The sequence below is a fragment of the Crotalus tigris genome, unplaced genomic scaffold (genome assembly GCF_016545835.1).
Source record: "Crotalus tigris isolate CLP2741 ecotype Arizona unplaced genomic scaffold, ASM1654583v1 scf7180000024437.13266115, whole genome shotgun sequence".
In the NCBI taxonomy this organism is placed as follows: domain Eukaryota; kingdom Metazoa; phylum Chordata; class Lepidosauria; order Squamata; family Viperidae; genus Crotalus; species Crotalus tigris.
Window position 1 is genome coordinate 8,448,471 of NW_024100606.1, and position 22,767 is coordinate 8,471,237.

General features: G+C 38.6%; 1 protein-coding gene across 6 annotated transcripts in view; it reads right to left on the reverse strand.

Moving 5' to 3' along the window:
- MLLT10 (MLLT10 histone lysine methyltransferase DOT1L cofactor) overlaps positions 1-22,767 on the reverse strand; it is a 175,741-nt gene that overhangs the window by 18,620 nt on the left and 134,354 nt on the right. For all 6 annotated transcript variants that reach the window (XM_039331606.1, XM_039331605.1, XM_039331608.1 and 3 more), the window contains 2 exons: positions 13,591-13,763; positions 119-230 (listed from right to left, as the gene is read on the reverse strand). In XM_039331606.1, coding sequence (XP_039187540.1) covers positions 119-230; positions 13,591-13,763 — 285 coding nt within the window. The remainder of the gene's footprint in view (positions 1-118; positions 231-13,590; positions 13,764-22,767) is intronic.

Here is a 22,767-nt window from a genome sequence, read left to right on the forward strand (position 1 = left end):
CGCTGTGGTGTAAAGCATTATTGGTCTGAAAAATGCAGCTAGCAGTTGAGCATGCAAATAAATAAATAAATAAATTTTTTAGAAATATATATACCATTAAAAAGAAATTTTAACTTGCCTAACTGAATGTTTTCAGCTTGTGTGGCATGTGATGCCAGTGTTGAGTTAGAATTTAACCTACTGCCATAGACATGTGAAGGAGGAAGGCCAAGGGAAGATCCAGGTAATGCCTGTCAAAACACAGAATTACAGAAATTGGAAATCTGCAAAGGAAAATCTTAAAATATATCTTTAACATATTAAATTAAAATTTGATCTAATCAATCTAATAATCTAGTAATCAAGCATCCTGTTGACACAAGTTTAAAAGCAGTGAAAATACATTTGCAGGATTTTTTTACAGTAAAACTAAGATGAACCATGAATTATATTTTCAAAATATTGCTGAACAAAGAATTGCCCACATTTCTAAATCACATGGGAATATAAGGATTTTGCTTCTTGATGACCATGCGCTCACACTAATTATTTAAACTTTTAAAACTATTTACAAAATAAGGGCAGGTAGATAATAGATGTCTCACAAATGCTCCTACTCCTTACATCACAAAAATGCAATGAGGTCAAAAGGTCCCATTTCAATTGTACCCTTAAGTCAGTGTTTCCCAAACTTGACAATTTTAAGGCATGTGGACTTCAACTCCCAGAATTCCACAGCTGGCTGTGGAATTCTGGGAGTTGAAGTCCACATGCCTTAAAATTGCCAAGTTTGAGAAACACTGCCTTAAGTCATATTTCCTTGGTTGTATTCTTGTCATCAGGACAACCTCCTTATTATTTAGTAACTTCCTATTTTTTATGCACAAGAAAGCTTATTTTTCCCATAAAAAGAAAAGCAGCTCTGCTTCCAGGTATGTTTTCTATATAATAAAGGTCTCATCAGAATCACAGTTCTGTCCTGAACCTCATAATAAGGAATAGATTTTTGGCAGATAGCCAACTTGACTTACTGGAAAACTCTTTATCCATCCATCCTGCTAACAACAATTCTCAATTTTTCTGATGGGACTTCAGTCAAGCAAAAGAAGATGAATCCTTAACAAGATAAACTGAATTTTGCCAGTTCTAAGCCTTGTAATATCTTTGCTTAATCCAGTGTAATAAAACATCTTCTCTCCTTGACTACATTACTCTCAATTAATTAATGGCATTTGAAAACTTAATTCAGAAGTCTAATGGCCAGACAAAGGTTCTAAAAATATATTGTCTTATAGCTTTGATACATAAACCATTAAATGACTGAAATTATAAGCACTTTTAAATTTGAAATTTGAAAAGAACATACATTTGCTTTACAAACAAGTTACTATACCAAATGCAGTCCAAAACAATTAAGAACACTTACTACAAAGTAATTCCCATTAAACAAAGGAGGGAGTATTTAAATAATTTGCTAAAGACTGCACTTTATAGGCTAGTGGATTCATCAAAAAAGGTAATCATAATTCCACCTTTGTGATCAATAAAATTTTAAATGCTTCAAAGTAATTGTCAAAGTTGTATAAATGCAACCAACAGAAACATATTCCTGTAGTTCTAGAAACGCTGTACTCTGGCATTAAGATCTGCCAACACTCCATACTTACCAAATATAGAAGGAATGGCAGAATCTGGAGACAGAGTGAAAAAGGGATCAGCTTTGAACCCCTATGTAGCTACTAAAGAATTAAGTCCAACCTTCCTTGAATGCCACTGACTCTGATCTAACTCTATGTCAGGTACTGACCATTAGTTGAGACACTTCCTCTGCATAAGGTTTTAACAATCAGCATAAATGGACCTTCCCCTCTGGACTTGGTTTTTCACTCCTGAAACCAACTTTTAAAGTGATAATTGATCAACTTTGCTTATAAACCACTAGGAACTACTTCTTAAACATTTTCCTATTGGGAAGTGGGAATAAAGAACTGACAGGTAAAATATCCTTAACCAAGAAACATTTTTACAGGGACAATGAGAAAGAAAAGTCAGCCTTTTATCTCTTTCTAGTTTCCCCTTCCCCAAAGGCAAATATGACATCTAGCACATAAGAAAATCAAGGGTGGGAGGAGATTGTGAAATTTCATTGGAAAAGACTGATGTTTTCATTATTGTTTTGAGGCAGACCACTAGCCAGATCCATAGAATAAGAATCCCTTCAAAGAAAGTATTTTCCCATTGCATAGTATCTATTCATTCATAAACCTCATATGATTAATGAATAATTAAACAGTAATTCAACTCTCACAAGCAAGATACACAGCATAAAAAATTAACACCTAAAGGAGAAGTGAGATCATATAAATTAGAAACGCTTCCACAGAACATCCTGTTTTCCAACTTTTACAAACATGTAATTTCAATTGGAATAGTGTGAATCTGAGCACCTGAAACCTGTAAATGTCCAATGAAAATTCCTATAACTCTGCATATATGAAATCAATTTACTGAACAAAAATATGTTCTCATCACATCTTCCGTAACAACTTATTCACCTAAGTATGTCAGGTACTATAGTTATTTGTTTTTACATTAGAGCCATCAAACAGCAAGCAAGCACTTACATGAACAAAATCAGCAAAGTTGGGGTGTTTTTTGTTACTAGAGATTATGAAAAATTCTGAATTCATTTATACATTCATTCATGTAAACAAATCACTTTTCAGGTGAAAGTTCAAGGCATGAAAGGAAGGCTTTTATAGAATTATTAATTTATTTATTGTCCTTTTGGTTACTCTAGCTGCAGATAAGAGATTAAAATAAGATTAAAAGGTAAACAGGACACTGGTGTTTTAAATAAAAGCTGTAGAAAATGCCAACTATCATTTCTGACTAACTGTTTTCCGAAACATAAGAAAAACATTAAACCTGATACCAAGACAATAGCATTCTCTGATCAAGATAGAATATTACTGGTTTCATTAGTTGTATATTATATCTATAATGTGATCTTTACACTGGGACAAAATTTTTAAAATTGGTTATGAAACTACAACAGTGCCATAAACAAAAAGGTTTTATTTAAAAAAAATTGGTTAAAAATAGGGGATTTAGCTCTCTAAGAAACACACAGTATAACAATTTTACATATTGAGATAAATATTCAATTTTGGTATTATTTAAAAGTAAAAAAGAACCATTTACTTTGTATTTCAACTTCATTAAAAACATTTATTAAAAATGTAGAATAATTTGAATAATATGATAAAGATCAAATCAAGGCAAAGCTTTTAGCACTTTTAAAAGTATAATGCACCTTATTTCATTTGGATCAGGTTAATGAAAATCATTAAGAAATATACTACTAAAATTATAACATTGAAATTAAAACAAAATGGTTGCATGCATGTGTATGCTTGCGTGTCATTTGTATATATATTTGTGTGTGTGCTTCTATCTCTTTCTCTGTGTATATAACTATTTACCGCAAAAATCCCTTTGATTATAAGAATATAGCACTGGAATATAGTACCAAATCATGTAAAACTATTATTTTAATGCTTACATTAAACAGGTTGCATATTTTCCCTTCATTACCTACATTTAAAAAATAAAATATAAAAAATGACATTTTGATATAAATATGTAAATTAATTTACTAAATACATTGCAGTACATATAATGCATCTGTTCTGCTGTTACTGAAACACAAAGACTTTATACAGCTTTACTAGACAATTCACCAATCTGGGTATGCTGGGAGACTGTGACTTCTAGTCTTTCCTTAGGCATGAAGTCAGCTGAGTGACTTTAACCAGTCATTCCATGTTAGCCCTAGGAAGATGGTAATGACAAACTACTTCCGAAAATCTTGCCAATACAATTGCATGGATTAGTTTAGGCAGACACTAGGATCAGAAATGACTTGAAGGTAAGGGGGGGGGGGGAGAGATTTCTGTTGAGCTATGCACTGCTATTCAAAATTTATTTTTAAACGAATGCACTAATAGAAAAATTGCCCTGCTATATATTATTTGAATCTTATAAAATCTTTTTAAAAAGCACAAACTCCCAGTCATTTCAACTTTTAACATACTAAATATTTTCTGATATACACCCCACTTAAGTTTAAGACACCTTCCAGTAAGGTTTTAATACTCAGCATGTGATGAGAGATGAAACCAAGTGTGAACAACTTTGGGGTCCCATGAGAAGGCTGACTGTTAAAGCTGTCAGATTCAATTGCATCATTTCACATTATTCAATGCCCCAACTTCTCTCTAATTGTTAGGAGCTTAACATATTCAAACCCATTGTTTAGGCTAATGCTAAAATGCCCACAGTTGAATTTCCATAAAGAAGGAGGAGGGATTTAATTGTATAAGAAATGACTGGGCCACCAATTCCTGGGCTGCTTCATAATCAGTTTATATCTAATCAATACTCTTGTTGAGAATTAGTTTTTGTTGTTAATTTTTGTTGTTGCTGTTAAAGAACAGAGGAACCTGCTTAAAATGAAATAAAGAACAATTTCTCTGCTTGCTTCAACTTGCAAATAAGTTTTTCCTATAAATGTTCTTTCTTAAAAGTTACAAGTTTATTTTTTTAAATTAGATACATTCATTTGTATGAATTTATTCAAAAGTTAATTTTACTCATTTTTCCAATGTGCATTTACCAACAAAATTCTGATATGCACTCTGTCAATATTTAACTTATGAAAATAGGAGATAATATTTATAAACAATAGGACAATATAAATATTTTTGAAAAAGAAAATGTTTGCTAAGTACTAGAATTTGTGTTCAACATAACACCAGCAGAACCACCGTTGCTGGCAGCACAGTTTCATTATTAGTTGTGTATCTGCTATCTACTGCACAAGCACCTAGGTTTAGTTAAGCACCTAGCAGAAGCATCTAGTTTAATTAAGAATTGGACAAATTTTCAAAGAAAAAAAATGTGTACAAGGGGAATCAAAGCATTATGTTTCACTTGAATGAACAGGATTTTTTTCTATCAACAGAACCTTTGCAATAGCAAAGGGACTCAATTGGATGCCACCCAAATCTTCTGATACACAAAATACAAATATGGAACATACAGATGACCAATGTAAATTAAGAAACACAATATATAATTCTAATCATGAAGTAGCTTCTGCAATACTGCTCATTATCGAACTCCAGAAGAAATTTTGGCTCACTGGTGTCAACTTTTGAAGTAGCCACATAAGTACTGGATTTAGTCACCTGGATAGTGACATTCAAAATTAGAATGCACTGCATACTTTTTTTTTCAGAAACAGCTTCTTTCTCCCAGCAGAAACAAAAAGATGATAAAAGGAGCCCTGCAGTGTTAACCTTTTTCAGCACTTAGGACACATCGACATTCCAAAAGATACGTAAAATATCCCAGAGATTCCATAGCAATCTTTTACTAAATTTCTCACTTAATGAAAAACAGAAGACTATATTTTCTCAGACTTTTAAAAAAAACTATTCTTAGCATATTTGAGGGTTTACAATAGAGCAAGTTATTTGTCCAAAAAAAAAGGATTCCTAAGAGTAATTTGTGTGGGGAGGATTAAGTGACTATTCATCTGCCATTTATAAAATTAACCCCAGGTGTTAGGGTGGAGCATCTAGTTTTTTCTTCTTCTCCAGGGATTTTTTTCCCACTTTTCTTTCCCCATGGATTTAATTAAATACCTATGCCATTCTATCAGATATAGGACCACCTCCAACTTCCTGACCCTGGAATACCACATTTCAAAGTCTATTACCAAGGGAAACTCTGCTAGCCATAAATCTACACCACAGAATTTTCTGAGGACACATTACAGGCTGCCCAAGACAGATGTGTCTTTCTATCTTTCTAACCATGGCAACCACCCAAATCAGAAGATCTATAGGAAGGACATAATTTCAAATTGTATTGTTCATTTTATTACTAATTCTCAAAAATATTAGATGCAACTGAACCAAAGATGCCACAAACTGCCAAGCCATTACATTCTATTTCAGTGCTTTTGAAGCTCCTTGACCATTTGAACTTAAAAGGACTACATCACAAAATTGGTTAGACATATTTTTATCAGGCACTTTTTTATGAGACAGATATGTTTAATGTGCATAACCAAATATAAGAAGTATAAACTATCTGATATTATAAAATACCTGTCAAATTAAATGCATTCATATTGATTTAAAAACAAAAATATTAACACCTAACAGTTAAAAGCCAAGATAGTAACAGCATGTGTAAAGAAATGAATATCTACTACTGTCCTCTATAGAAGGATAAAAACATAAAATGTAAGGGCAAAGAATTTAATTTTTAATTATACGGAAGACTTCTAAATCTCAGCAGTTATTGCTTTACTACCTGGACACGTCACAATTTTACCAGGTAACTTTTAAAATAGAACCTTTAAAAATTGATTTCTTAAAAATATGAAAAAATATGAAAAATGAATATAATTGCACATTATTTAAAGATTAACCACTTTTATCCTCTAAAAGATTTTGTACTAGCTTGCTTAAGGTATTCCTACATTTATTATCTTATCATCCTTTCAGAGAATACAGTCACATATATGCATATTGTGTTATGTAATGGAACTGTATGTGTGTGTCTGCACACGGATTTATGAACATATATATAAATTCACCACCAGTAATTGTCTTAGGAAGCTAAACTGAAGTAGTGCTTCTCTCAGTTCATCAGAGAGGTCAATGTGCCTCAGTTGCCTGGAGACTGATGGTTGCTACAGCAGCATCAGATAAACCCGACTAAATAAGCTTCAGCTTGAAGGCAGAAACCATTTACCGCAGGACTAAAGCCTGATGCGGCTGTTTCAGCATGCAGTGGTGTGCAAAAGACTACACAACTCTTTAGCAGTCTTACTGAATTATATTTATAAGGAAGCATATGTTACTGAAATCAGATTATTGAGCAGTAAAAATTTTAACTGAACCAAACTTCATTATCACAAGCAACTATGATTCTTTTGTTTGAACAGGTTTGAACAGTCACAGGTTTGTTTGAAATTTCCCTTCTGGTTGTTAATTCTACTCTTTACCCCAGAGTCTATAGTTAAAATGACGACCTCAAAAAGGAGATTTTGCTTAATTTTATCTAGTAATAGATATTCAAATTAGACATTATGAAATTACATTTTAAATAAAGATGATCATAGAAACATTTTACCATTTGCTGGGTATGTTTTCACAGAAATATAAATGTAAGTTAACAATAGCATTTTTGTTAATATCAGAAAATACGGGATCATTTGGGAATCCTTATGTTAATGGAAAGAGAAAAAAATTGATTAGATATCACTATTTTTATACTACCTACCAGCAGGGGTCACTCTGGAATGTAACAAATACAATACTACTTTTCAAAAACAGAAAGTCAGGACAATTTGTTAATTGTCCCACATACTTTGTGCATAGAACTGCTGTAGATAATAAATGTTCCAATATAAGTTACATAGTACTGTTAATCTATTCCTATTTTCAGGAAAAATATTAAGATCACATTTGTATTATCTCTCATTACAATTAAAATTTGAAAAACAGAATGGTTGTCCAAATATTGTAAATGTCTATTGTGGTTAATCTGTGGATGTTGTTCAAGATACTCCAAAGAGAAGCTTTCCTGTTGCACAATTTTAATCATCTACTGAGAAGCAAATCCCCATGAATTCAATGCCTTTAGAGCCAGGTAAATAGTTAGGCATTCTAGCCTTTCTGATAAATTTGAATTTACTAGCATCTTGCTGCATTTCCAGAATAATAAAGTTCTGTGATAATCCATGACTGCTGATTACAATTTCTTCTCTGGTAATGTAATAATGTAATTCCTGGAATGTAGATATAGGAATTCCATATACTTTATTTGGGACTATGCCTGGATCCGAAATTATGGGTGTGGGATGGTCATTTCCCAAGCCTCTTTTAAATAAATGAATTTACATAATTCACAATGAAACCCATTTTTTTTTAATTTGAAAAAAATCTGGTTTTATTCTGATGGAAAAAAGGGCTCAGCTAAAAAACAATTAGTATTAATTGGAGGAGCCATGGTGGCACAGAGGTTAGGATGCAGTACTGCAAGCTAATTTAGCTCACAGCCAGGAGTTTGATTCCCACCTGCTCAAGGTTGACACAGCCTTCCATTCTTCCGAGATCGGTAAAATGAGGACCCAGATTGTTGGGGGTAATATGCTGACTCTGTAACTGCTTAGAGAAGGCTGTACAGCACTGTGAAGAGGTATATAAGTCTAAGTGCAGAAAAGCAAGAATTCACATAATTGAATTCCACAGAAACAAGGAAGAAAAAAAAAGAAATTGCTATATAAATAGGTAAAACAAATAGGTAAAACAAGATAACACTGATTAAAAACTGAAATAAACAAAATTGTATGCCCCAGATGGGTGACAGTTCCACATAATAAAAACAGACTTGAACATATTTTATAGGTATTTACTTAAAAATAAATTACTGAAAAATATTACAAAATTATGACCCTGCACTCACATCTTTCAGCAGCAAGCTTCTTCCATTTGCTGGTCTTCATATAGCCAAACATCTATCTCAGCTGAGTACAAAAATATTACCAAATTCAAGAAAATGCTGAGGTTTCCAGAAGTATCAAAAAAAGGATTTTAGAAACTATTCCAAAATAGTCCAGTATAACAATGTTCAGTAGCCATGGAGTGTTGATTTATTATTGGGGAAGGGGAAATGAAACAGCATATCTTGGAAAAGAACGTGTTTGGAGTCAAACAATTGCAAATTGCAACTCATTGCAACTTCCCTCTATATACAAATGATAATTAAGCAATTTAATGCAGGCAACTTGTATATGTACTAGGCTTCTTTCAATTTTTCCTCTTCACCTAAGGAAGAATTGTGAACTCTAGGAACTGAAAAAATATATGGAAAACATAGCTTAAATATGGAAAATATAAAAATAAGCCCATTGTATAACATTATAAACAGCAGAATATACTTTAGACAACATCATCGCCTTTCTCTTTTTCATGAAGGGAAGGAAAGCTATCTAATGTGCAACAAATTCAAATGGAATATATTTTAAGAAGAATAAAAAAGTGGCACTGAAGATAAAAGAGAAGGCAAAGCCACACAGTAATAACTTTTATAAAATGGGATGTAACACTTCCATCTTAGTAGTAAATGTGTGGAAAAGGAGCTAGAAGAGGGGGAAAAACTAAATATTTAAAATATTAATTTTAAAACTAAACTACAGCAATAAATAAGCTAACATGTTAATATTCAATACTTACAATACAATCCTATTTTGCTTTTCTATGGAGTTTATTTTCAGGTATACAACACATTACACATTAGCATAACATAAACAACTTGTCAAAAAAAATCTAACATTCACTTTTTCAGAAGCATTAAAGGAACTAATAATGAGCAATTATTATTCAACATGTGCCACCTATTATCTATCCTCTTTCTTTGGAATAAACAGGTTAAAAAGCTGCTAATGGCTTTCTAAAAATGTATGTATCCAATGTTAGCACATAAGTAATAAAAAACACAAGGCATTGATATATGACATCATCTAACTGAATTCCAACAGATATTCAAAACAATTGCAGTAAATGTATGTGTGCATACAGAGAATCCTAGAATGAATTCAAAAGTAGAAACAATTAAATAGCACTGTTATATAATCACATATACAGGTAGTCGTTGACTTATGACTACAATTGAGCACAAATGTCAAAGCAACATTTGTAGTCATAAGTCAAGGACTACCTGTATATGTGATTATATAACAGTTCTTTCAATAAGTGAGACATTTTTAGAGTAAATTTTTCCCATTTTATGACTTTTCTTGCCACAGTTGTTAAGTGAATCACTGCAGTTGTTAAGTTAGTAACACAGTTAAATGAATCTGGGTTCCCCATTGACTTTGTGGGTCAAAAGGTTATAAAGGGAGATCACATGACCACGGGACACTCCAACCGTCATAAATATTAATCAGTTGCCAAGTGTCTGAATTTTTATGGGAGAAAGTGGCAAGAAGGGACAAGCAACAGGGAGAAAGCAGAACTGCTTAACTTATTTTTTTCATCCATCTTTATACAAAAGGAAAAAAACAGTCCAACCTATCAAAACCAATACAGTAAAAAACACATTAGGAATACAAGTTAAAATAGGTAAGAAAATAGTGAGTGAGCACCTGTCAACCATAGACTAGTTCAGCTCACCACCACCAGATGGATTAGACCCCAAGATTCTGAAGGAACTGGCAAACGTGATCTCAGAACCACTGAACTATATCTTTCAAAGATCCTGGAACACCAGGGAACTACTAGAAAACTGGAAAAGAGCTGAAGTAGTTCCCATCTTCAAAAAAGGGGAAAAAAATAGGTCCAGATTCTGGAAAAGGTAATCAAGCAACAAATCAGCAAACACCTAGAGGCAAATAAACTCATAACCAAAAGCCAACATGGGTTTGTCAAAAACAGATCATGCCAGAGAAATCTTATTGCATTCTTTGACCAGATGACAAAATTAGTGGACTAGAGGAATATGTGGATATAATTTACTTGGATTTCAGTAAAGTATTTGATGAAGTAGACCACAACCTACTATTTGATAAGATAGAAAAAAGTGTATTAGACAGCATCACTACCAGATGGATTCGTAACTGGCTGACCAACCACACTCAATGTGTAGTACTCAATGGAACTGCATCTACATGGAGAGAGGTATGCAGTGGAGTACCCTAAGGCTTGGTTTTAGACCCAGTAGTCCAGTGTTTCTCAACCTTGACAATTTTAAGGCATGTGGACTTCAACTCCCAGAATTCCACATGCCTTAAAATTGTCAAGCTTGAGAAACACTGCAGTAGTCTTCAACATCTTCAATGATTTGAATGAGGGAAAAGAATTTCACATTTGCAGATAATACAAAGCTAACAGAATAGCCAACATTGCAGAAGATAAACTTAAGATATAGAAGGATCTTGATTGGATGCTATCTAACAAAATAAAATTCAATGGTGAAAAAAGTAAGGTTCTACATTTAGGCAAGAAAAACTAAATTCAGTGAAGATGATTATGGAACTGGAGACTAAAACATATAAATAATGGTTTCTGGAATTGGGTATGTCTAGTTTAATGAAAAGAAGGACTAGGGGTGTTCCTATATCTCAGGAGTTCCAATATCTCAGGAGTTGCCACAAAGAGGAGGGAGTCACACTATTCTCCAATGCCTGAAGGCAGGACAAGAAGCAATGGATGGAAACTAATCAAGGAGAGACGCAATTTAGAAATTTCCTGACAGTTGGAACAATTAATCAGTGAAACATCCTGCCTCCAGAAGTTGTGAATGCTCCAACACTAGAAGTTTTTAAGAGATTGGACAACCATTTGCCTGAAATAGTATAGGATTTCTTGCCTGAGCAGGGAGTAGACTAGAAGACCTCCAAGATCCCTTCCAACTCTGTTATTCTGTTCTGTTATTCTGATCATGTGACTATGGAGATGCTGCAATGGGCGTTAAGAGTGAAAAACAGTCATAAGTCACTTTTTTCACTGCTGTTTTAACTTTGAATGGTCACTAAATGAACTGTTGTAAGCTGAGGATTACCTGTATAATTGAATAATTACCTGTATAATTGAATAATTTACTTTTGTTTCTTAGAAAAAAACCTATAAGCCTGAAGTAATTATATTTTTACTTTAAAAAAATTATTACACTTTTTTTTAATGATGACACTACTTACCGTCTTTCCTCGAAAATAAGACTTATTCTTATTTTTTTTTCCTCCAAAAGAGGCACCAGGTCTTATTTGGGGGGGGGGTGTCTTTTCCACTCACCTCAAGCACCAACAGCCCTGCCCAGTTGGCCCACTTCTTCTGCAGCCAAAGGAGCAGCTTCATTCTGCAGCTGAGAATGGAGCTCCGACCTTCATTTCATATAATGAATGAATCCTGTCACTGACAAAAACTGCTAAGAAGACAAAGGACTTTCCAGAAGGCCTGTGCAGCTGAGAACCAAGCTATGGATTCAATCCATAGCTCGATTCTCGGCTGCAGAGGCCTTGCAGAACCAGGCTATGGATTGACCTGGGGACACCACAGAAGAAGTGGGCCGGCAAGGAAAGGCCTGGCTGCAAGGTAAGCAGGTATAGGGTGTGTGGGGCAGTTTCACCCCCTCCATCCCCGCTCTAGCTTGATTTTTAGTTGTGTACCTTGCCCCAAAACTAAGGCTTATTTTCAGGGTAGGTCTTACTTTCAGGGAAACACGGTACCATGGGCATTAAATGAAAGCTTCAGTAAATACTTCAATTTATCTCATCTGTAAAGTTGAAACTTATGAAGTGTTTTTAAAGGATTAACAGACTTTAATCCTATGCAGACTTACCAGACACACTACTACAATCAATGGGACTTATTTTTGAACTATTAAGTATAGCATTTCACTTAAGCGTTGAAGTTCAAAAGTTTCTTTTAGTTCTAGTAATCTAGTAGGATTTTTTATGTTTAAAAGAAAGAATTTTGCCTTTTGGGAATACCTGTTGTATAAAAATTACTGCTAGAGTAGTTATGATGACAGAAGATCAGAAGTTTTTCATCTAATTTAGTGGTTAAAAGGTTAATGTAGTAAAGAACTTTCCTGAAATAAAACTAAGATGCAATTTAGCTTTATTAGGTCTAAGCTCTATAGGTAAATAACTAAAGAAGCTATTATAATTAAGCATGAGTTGCCTTCATTATTTTCAGAAAGAGACCATGAATAATTTCTGTAAGTAAAAATATTCATGTAGCAAATTAGATTAAGAAAAGAAATAGTTTGTTTGCTACTACAGGTATTTATATAGCTGTATTTATATATTTATAAACATTTGTTAGTTTGCCTTTATACTGCTATTATTATGATTAATATGCTAGTTTTTATATTACATTACAGCATTTCTGCTAAGATTGTAATATATTATACCACAAATGATTACATTAAAAAAAATAATAGCAACTTCAATGGCTTTCAAATTTGCTTACAAATTTAAAGATACAGTCATCAAATTATTACGCAATCAGGTATGCCAAAATAAAACTCTAAGTAATTAATAATAATTACTAACTATAATTCAGTGAAGATTTTCAAATATATCCATTAGCTGGTTTACAAATATAATGTAAAAACTATTAAACTATAGTATACAGAATCACAATTGACTGGGCTAACATACCATGTTAAATCACAACCAAGCAAACAAAATTAGCTTAATATAATAAATGAATCCTGTCACTGACAAAAACTGCTAAAAAGACAAAGCAAGTACGAATAGAATACCAAAACAGAAAGTCCATTTTTAAAAAATATCTAACTTTATAGTATGCAAATTCTGAACATTAAATCCATTTTTGAAACTAATCAAAAGTGAAACAATTAGAAGTTAGCCTGGTTTTCTCCATAATATGCTTAAAAAAAGGAAAAATACATATATGGTATATTCTTTCTTTAGATACATTTGTCTAAAAAAGCATATCCAAAATGCCAGTATGTCCCATTTACTACACCAATATTGACCATCAAATACTTTTAATAACCTACTTGAGTTTCAGCAACAGCTGTAGGTACAGAAGGTGTAGAAGACAAAGTTGCCACTTGCTGCACATGACCAGAAGACTGCTGAGGTAAATGTGAACTGGAAACAGGAGTGCTAGATCCTGAGCCAGAGACTACATTTGGAAAAGATACTGCTACTTCATTACTGCTATAAATGCCTGTTAAAAAATAAAGAGGAAAACACATATGAACTAAATTATTACAAAAGCTGGAGCTAAATTTTTTTATTTAAAATCAATAAAACAGTTATAACAGGCTTTATGGGGGGGAAAGATTGGTGACTATTCTAAACCAAAGCTTTGCCCGTCTATGAACTGTTTAGGAAAATATTCTACAAAAAGTTAATACACTGATGATGGGATTTCTTTAGAATTAAATGAATCTGGAGAAAGAATTTTTAAATGCAACAACAGAAAATGAAATAAAAAGGGAACACAAAATCTAATTACAAATTTGGTACATTTCTGATCCTGAAGTGCAGAGTTTATTGATTCAAACAAATCATGTCAATAGGCTGTAAAAGAGATTGTATATGGAAACCAATTTTCTATACCAGTGGATAAAACAGAACTGTGCAAAATGCAAATGGTGCAAGGAAACCAACAAAAAGCTCATTGTTTAAATAAAGAATAATTACAAGAAATTTAAGACTGCACACCTGATCATCAGGTTATAAACAGTTTTACATTGGTATACTCTTTTTCTTACAAACTGTTTCTCTGAACATTTATACAGTTCACAAACATATAATTATTTCATTTATTTCATTATGATGATTAAATCAACAAGCAGATATTTACTATTTCACTTCTATTAATGTATTCAGTCAATAATTCTGAACAAGTCAAAATGTACAATAATTACATCTATTTCTTTTCTTTGGATGATTCTATCCAAATTCTGATGGCTGTCTCCCGTAACTAATTTTTAATCAACATCCACATCTACCAATTATAATAGCAGTGGTCAATAAATAATATTATTAAATAATACTGAAAGATCTTATGTATCAGACCCAAAGATGCAAACAAATTCTCCATCTTACAGGAATAGGTATAGATAATGCTACATATAGATTCAATATACAACATTTAGAAGTGAAGGAATTCTCAAGTTAATAGTATATAGTTGAAATATTATTTTGCTGCAAAAGACCAAAGTTAATATAGTAGATGTTGCAATAATCTATAGTAGATGGTCAAATAATCAATTTGTATAGGAAGATATGAAGAAAGTGTGGGAAGTAGAGGACACATCAAACTTTCCAAAGAAATGTTTGATGGAATAGATTAGTAAACTTTTGACAGACATTTGTGAATAAAAGTGTGAAAATATGGATGGAACTATGAGGGCCAAAATTTACAATCGCCTCTTTGTTGAACACATCAAGGAAAGCTCAGTTGACTAGTTCTAGGCAACTATCCATTGGGAGAGGAAGTATAACTACAGACAGTTACATAGGACTAATTCTGTTGGCTATCTTGTGGGAACATCTCTGTCTGTTCATTTGACCCATATTGCATATCTAGCTCTTAAGCTTGAAAGAAAGAGCAATCAAAATAGTCTCTCCATATCAAGACTCACTGCAAAGATCTGTAACACATATTCCAAACAGTGATTAGGTGCAAAGCCAAGCTTTCCTTACTGTTATTTAAATAGCCAATGGAGAAAAAGGAAAAAATGTCCTGAAGATTTTCTAATAGCCTGCAATGATGCTTTTTGACCCAATTGTGTGGTGCTTTAGTTTCAATCTGAAGTAGGTTGATTATTAGTTAAGAATGTCATGGTTACAGAACTAACAGGAGACAAAACTTTGGTAACAATCCTTGATGGGAAAGTATTGGGTATCACATAAGACTTCCATCAAAACAATATCTATGATACCATTTACAATAAATTTCAGAACAACTAGGATATTCAGTCAAGATAAATGTTTGATATTTAAAAAAAAATTACACAAGTGAATTAATGGAAATTATGTAAATTCAGCAATCGATGCTTAAAACCAAGCACATCCATTTTTAATTGTCATCTTTCTTATTAAATGTATTAAAAAAGTTAAAAACGTGAAAAATAGTTGTTCTGACACTTCTGCCAAAAGTATTTTTCAAAATGTTGAAAAATGGCATTACTGAAATGGAGCTGCTTTACCTCCTAATGAATTAATGGGCAATAATTTTCCATTTTAATTAAAATTAATTTGTATACCCACATACACATACATTATGACTGCATATCTCTCTCTGTGGGTGTGTGTATGTGGATGTATTATAAAGTGAACATCTCTGAGTATTGCAGAGTATATATTCAGACTACATAAAAAAAGAATACATTTTTACTAGAAAAGATTGCAGAATCTTCCTAACAAATGAATATCTGAATTTAAATCATGAGTTAAATTAATTGGATATAAATTAGATTTACTGTGACAGGCTGTCAAATTTAACTTTCTGAATTTACTCTTGCTCCAAATTTAGGCATCCCTTTGTTTCTATCAATATATTGGTATAAATAAGACATCATATTTAATTTTGATTGCTAATTAAAATACTGCTACTTGCCCAAGTACAATCACTAAAGTTGATATGCTTGAATAAACAAAGTGTCTGGCTTAATGTACAGATTATGCTGGAACATAATTTCCTTAACAATTTATTGAGAAGGGGCGTTGTCTTACCTGAACGCCTTTTCTCAGCACGGAGATGGATAATCCACCAATGGGTTGAGACTGTATTCCTGCCCAATCAGATCAGTCAGCCAAAGTTGCCACGCCCGTCCTGGACCACGAGATCCCCAGTCTTGACACGAGCGAAGCCATTGACTGACAGCAAGACGTTTTGGCTCAAACTATTTACCCCTAACCATCATGGTCTACAAGGGTGGGTGTGGATTATCCATCTCCGTGCTGAGAAAAGGCATTCAGGTAAGACAACGCCCCTTCTCCAGCACTGGAGATGGGTAATCCACCAATGGGACATACCAAAGCCTATTGTCCCTCGGGATGGGGAATAGACTGGTCCTGTGAACTTTGGCTTAGCACCTGCTGAAGAACCCTCCTACCGAAGGAGGCCTTTGCAGAGGAGTATTTGTTGATTTTGTAGTGGCGAATAAATGGGAAAGGCGAAGCTCAAGTGGCTGCCTTGCAAACCTCCTCAATGGAAGCCTGCGTGGCCCATGCTGCCGAGGTGGCAGCACTCCTTGTGGAGTGAGCCGTGACATGTCTGGGGACCTGCAAGGCCTCCACCTTTCGGCCCCTAGAGGAGGAGTGAAAGGATATAAAGAGAGCCTCTGAACAGCGGAATTCCGCTGTCTGTGAAATGTAGTACCTTAGTGCCCTGCGGACGTCTAATGTATGCCATTGTCGTTCTAGGGCATGAGTTGTATTTGGACAAAAATCCAGTAGGACTATTTCTTGTGACCTGTGAAAAAGGGAGTTGACCTTTGGGATGAAGGAAGGGTCTAGTCGCAAGACTACCCTGTCCCTGTGAAAGCAACACAGGTCTTTTCTTGTTGAGAGTGAGGCTAATTCGGATATACGACGAGCCGACGTAATTGCTATCAAGAATGCTACCTTGTGGGTTAGGTAGCGGATGTCACGTTTTGAGTGGTTCGAACGGAGCTCTGGTGAGAGCTCGCAGTACCCACGGTAGCTCCCACGAGGGGTACCTGTGTACGGTAGGTGGCCTAATGTTCGCAGCCCTTTTGAGGAAGGAGCGGAGTAGGGGATGGTGGCCCAGGGGTTCACCCGCGTTGCCCGACAGTATTGTTGAGAGGGCGGCGATCTGCCTATGCAGTGTGTTTGCCGCTAGGCCTCTCGCCAGGCTGCCTAGTAAGAATTCCAGAAAGTTGGGAATTGTGAGCTCTCTGAGGGACAGGCTCCGTTCAGAGCACCATGCCTGAAAGCTTTTCCACGTGGTTTCGTAAATACGGTTCGTGGAAGGGCGTCTGGAGGCCTGGATAACCCTTATTACTCCCTGTGAACAAAGTCCCCTTTTTAAGATGGACCGTTCAAGTGCCAAACGGCTAGTTGTAGCCATTGTGGCTCTGGGTGGAAGATCATCCCCTGGCTGAGTGAGACTTTCTCTGGGGGAATTCGCCAGGGATTCGTGCGAGAGAGGCTTCTCAAGTCTGCGAACCAAGGTCTCCTGGGCCAATATGGGGCCACCAGGATTATCTCGGCTCGTTCCTGGAGAAGTTTGCGTATTACGGCCGGGAGGAGAGGCAGAGGGGGGAAAGCATATAGGAGGCCCCTCGGCCATGGACTCCGTAATGCATCCATCTGCTCCACTACCACGGATGGGAATCGGGAGAAGAAGCGAATCAGCTGGGCATTGGACGGCGAAGCGAATAGGTCTACCTGAGGACGGCCGAAGCGATGGCAGATCTCCTTGAAGATCCTTGGGTGGAGGCACCATTCCGCGTGATCTACTGTTGACCTGCTCAATAGATCTGCCTAGGTGTTTGTTTGTTTGTTTGTTTATTTATTTATTTAATTTTATTTATATGCCGCCCAATCCCAAGGGACTCAGGGCGGCGTATAAAATTAAAATAATAATCTAACAATAAAACAATACAATCATACAGCGTGTCCGATCATATCCCGCCCCCCCCGGGGACATCAGCCCCAGGCCTGCCGGACCAGGAGAGTTTTAACGGCTTTCTTAAAGGCCGGCAGGGTGGGAGGAATTCGAACCTCGGGGGGAAATTGATTCCACCAGGTCGGAGCCACCACAGAAAAGGCCCTTCCCCGAGGGCTCACCAGCCGACATTGTCTGGCCGAAGGGACCTGAAGGAGGCCCAATCTATGGGACATCACCGGTCTCTGGGAACTGTGCGGCAGTATGCGGTCCTGTAAGTAACCTGGCCCTATGCCATAAAGGGCTTTAAAGGTGATAACCAACACCTTGAATTGCGTCCGGAGACCCACAGGAAGCCAGTGCAGCTCGCGGAGGAAAGGTGACACGTGGGCGTACCTTGGCGGGCCCACAATCGCTCTCGCGGCTGCATTCTGAACCAACTGCAGCCTCCGAACGGTCTTCAAGGGTAGCCCCATGTAGAGCGCATTACAGTAATCCAGTCTTGAGGTGACAAGGGCATGAGTGACCGTGAGTAAAGCCTCCCGGTCTAAATAAGGCCGCAACTGGTGTACCAGGCGAACCTGGGCAAAGGTCCCCCTGGCCACAGCCGATAGATGTTGTTCCAAATTTAGCTGTGAGTCCAGGAGGACACCCAAGTTGCGTGCCTGCACTGAGGGAGGTAAATTTGGCCCCCCCCCTAGGACTAATGATGGACCATCCAGTTGACCTTTGGGAGGCAAGACCCAGAGCCACTCGGTCTTGTCAGGGTTGAGTCTAAGCCTGTTCACCCCCATCCAGACCCTCACATCTTCCAGGCACCGGCACATCACATCGACTGCTTCACTGAAAGGACACGGGGTGGAGATATACAATTGGGTATCATCCGCGTACTGATGATACCTCACCCCGTGTCGCCGAATGATCTCACCCAGTGGTTTCATGTAGATGTTAAAAAGGAGGGGGGACAGGACCGAGCCCTGAGGCACCCCATGATCGAGGCGCCTAGGGGTCGATCTCTGTCCGCCCGCCAACATCGACTGCGACCTGTCAGAGAGGTAGTAGGAGAACCACCGCAATACGGTGCCGCCCACCCCCACCTCTCCGAGACGACGCAGAAGGATACCATGGTCGATGGTATCGAAAGCCGCTGAGAGGTCAAGAAGCACCAGGATAGAGGAATGACCCCTATCCCGGGCTCGCCAGAGGTCATCAGTCAGTGCGACCAAAGCAGTCTCAGTGCTGTAGCCAGGCCTGAAACCAAATTGAAAAGGGTCCAGATAATTAGTTTCATCCAAGGATCGCAAGAGTTGGGACGCCACCACCTTCTCTACAACCTTCCCCACAAAGGGGAGGTTGGAGACAGGCGAAAGTTCTTCAAAACAGCTGGGTCCAGGGAAGGCTTCTTGAGGAGGGGCTTCACCACCGCTTCCTTTAAAGGTTGCGGGAAAGACCCCTCCATCAAGGAGGCGTTGATTATCACCTGGAGCCAGCCTCGTGTCACCTCCCTACTGGCAGAAACCAGCCAGGAGGGGCACAGGTCCAATAAACAGGTGGCGGCATTCATTGCTCTCACGGCCTTGTCCACTTCATCAGGGGTCACAGGCTCAAACTCGCTCCAGATAACATGACTAAGACCAGCCCCCGGCAACTCGGCTGGCACTGACCAGTCGGAGTCCAGGTCTCTCTGAATCTGAGCGATTTTGTCCGAAAGAAACTGAACAAACTCCTCAGCTCTCCCCTGCAAGGGTTCCTTCGCCTCCTCCACTTTAAGAAGGGAGTGGGTCACCCTAAACAAGGCGGACGGGTGAGATTCTGTGGATGCAATAAGTGCAGAAAAGTGAACACGCTTTGCCGTCCTTATCGCCACTAAATAAGTCCTAAGATAGGCTCTTAATAGTGATCGGTCAGATTCAGAGTTACTGGCCCTCCAACGTCGCTCTAGACGTCTCTTGTGGCGCTTCATCTCCCGGAGCTCCACAGTAAACCAAGGCGCCCTCCAGGGACCACCACCACAGAGAGGTCGCAAAGGCGCAATTCGATCCAGGGCCCCGGACGCCGCCTCATTCCAGGACACAACCAGGGACCCAGACGAGTTGTGGACAAGGGAGTCAGGTATTTCCCCAAGCTCCTCCTGGAACCGATCTGGGTCCATTAGGCGCCTGGGGCGGAACCACCTAGTCGGCTCCCTCTCCCTGCGATGGGAGAGTGATGCTCTGAAGTTCAGCCTCAATAGGAAATGATCTGTCCATGACAAGGGTGAGATCTCTATTCCCCTTAATTCCAGATCATGTCTCCATTGCCCTGAGAGAAACACAAGGTCGAGTGTGTGACCATCCCTATGAGTCGGATCCTGGATTACCTGGGTCAGGTCCATGGTTGCCATGGAAGCCATGAACTCTTGCGCCGCCTCTGAGCGATCGCAGAGTGATGGCAGGTTAAAGTCCCCCAGTACCATAAGTCAGGGGAACTCCACCGCCAACCCGGCTACTGACTCCAGCAACGTAGGCAGGACTGTTGCAACGCAGCTGGGAGGTAGGTACGTCAGCAGCAAGCCCAACTGAACCCGTGAACCCAACTTCAATAGGAAGGACTCACACCCAACAACCTCCGTGGCAGGAATCCCACGAGGACTCAAGGACTTCCGAGCGATTGACTGCCACTCCCCCACCCCTGCCCTGATGTCGAGGCTGATGAAGCACCACAAACCTGTCCGGGCACATATCCGAGAGGGAAACACCCCCCTCAGGGCCCAGCCAGGTTTCGGTTATACATGCCAGGTCCGCCCCGCTGTCCAATATTAAATCACGGACAAGGGGGGCTTTGTTGACAATGGACCTGGCATTAAGCAACATTTCCCCTGATATATGGTCGGTCTTTATTGAGGCCAGGTTTTGTTCTGCCCAAGTCCCCAGTAGGAGTGCTTCGGACCATAGGGAGCGGGAGTGCGTTCCCCTTTGCCGATTTATGTGGGCTTTGGCTGTCACGTTGTCTGTTAGGACTAGTACGTGGCGTCATGTTAGCATGCTGTGGAAGTGTCATGGTGCCAGATGGATGTCTTGAAGTTCGAGCCAGTTTATGTTCTGACGGAGGTCCACTGTGGACCAGCAGCCCTGCGTCCACCTGGTCCCGAGGTGAGCTCCCCAACCGAACAGGCTTGCATCGGTCGTGAGTACTATTCTGTCCGGCTCCCTGAAGTGGGAGCCTCTGAATAGGGCTGGCGATAGCCACCATCTGAGGGAACACCGTACCCGTTGTGGTAACCCTACCCTTCTCTGGGATGCACTGAGTTCCTGCCTCTGGAATGGAAGCATGAACCATTGTAACTCCCGTGAATGCAGTCTGGCCCATGGGACGATTGCTATGGTTGAGATCATTTTCCCTAACAGTTGGGAGAGGCTGACCAGCATTACCGACTGACGTCGGCATAGCGGTGTTATTGCCTCCCTTATGCTGTTGTGGCATTCCTGGGAGAGGTATACCTTGCACTCCACTGTGTCTATGATGGCCCCGAGATGTAATATTCTCGTTGACGGAACCAGGTGGCTCTTGAGGAAGTTCACCGAGAAGCTGTGATCCTGTAGCAATCTCACTACTAGTTTGAGGTCCGCCTGGATTAATATATCGTCCAGGTAGCAGTGAACTCTGACCGGTATGGTTCTTAGATGAGCTGCCAGGACCGCCAGTATCTTGGTGAACACCCTGGGGGCTGATGATAGACCAAATGGGAGAGCCCTGTATTGGAAGTGACGTCCCCCGTAAGCGAACCGTAGAACCGCGGTGGGTCAGAGAGATGGGGATATGTAAGTACGCCTCCGTGAGGTCGATAGACGTCAGGAGATCCCCTTTTCTTACGCTTCCTAGTATGGAGCGCAACGTTTGCATCTTGAATTTGCGATATGCCAGATGGAAATTTAGGCCTTTCAGATCTAGAATAGCTCTCCATCCTCTTGATGGTTTGGGAACCACAAACAGTATGGAGTAAAATCCCTGACCTCTCTGGTCCAGTGGTACCGGTTCTATGGCTCGGATACTTAGTAGGTGTTGAACGGCTTCGTTCATGAGTTTCTTCTTTTTTTTGGTTTCGGGGACAAGGATAGGGGAGGAAACGGTCTGGTGGTTTGGAGAGGAATTCCAGGTAGAGCCCGTGACGTATGGTGTTTCTGACCCATACGTCCGTGGTGGTTTCTTCCCACTGGTGGGCAAACTGGGCGAGCCTGCCCCCTATGGGAAGGGCTGAGGAGGAGTCATCTGGAGCAACGAAAAGGACGTTTGTTCCCCTGAAAGGGCCACCTTCCCTGCGCTTGCTGCCTAGGCCTTGGATTTTGCCTTTCTGTTTGTCTCTCCTGCCTATCCTGTCTAGCCTGAAAGGGCTGTGCTGGCTGGGAGTAGGTAAACCTGTTTTCTGCGCGAAAGGAATGTTTCCTTCCGAAATAACCTGATCGTCTCTCCTGTCTCTTCAGAATGTGTTTAAGGACCTTGCGTTTGTCCTTATTTTCCGTTAGATAAGACGTTAGTGCCTCGCCAAATAATTTGGCTCCCTGGTACGGGGCAGATGCCAGTTTCCATTTGGATTTGGCATCGGCCT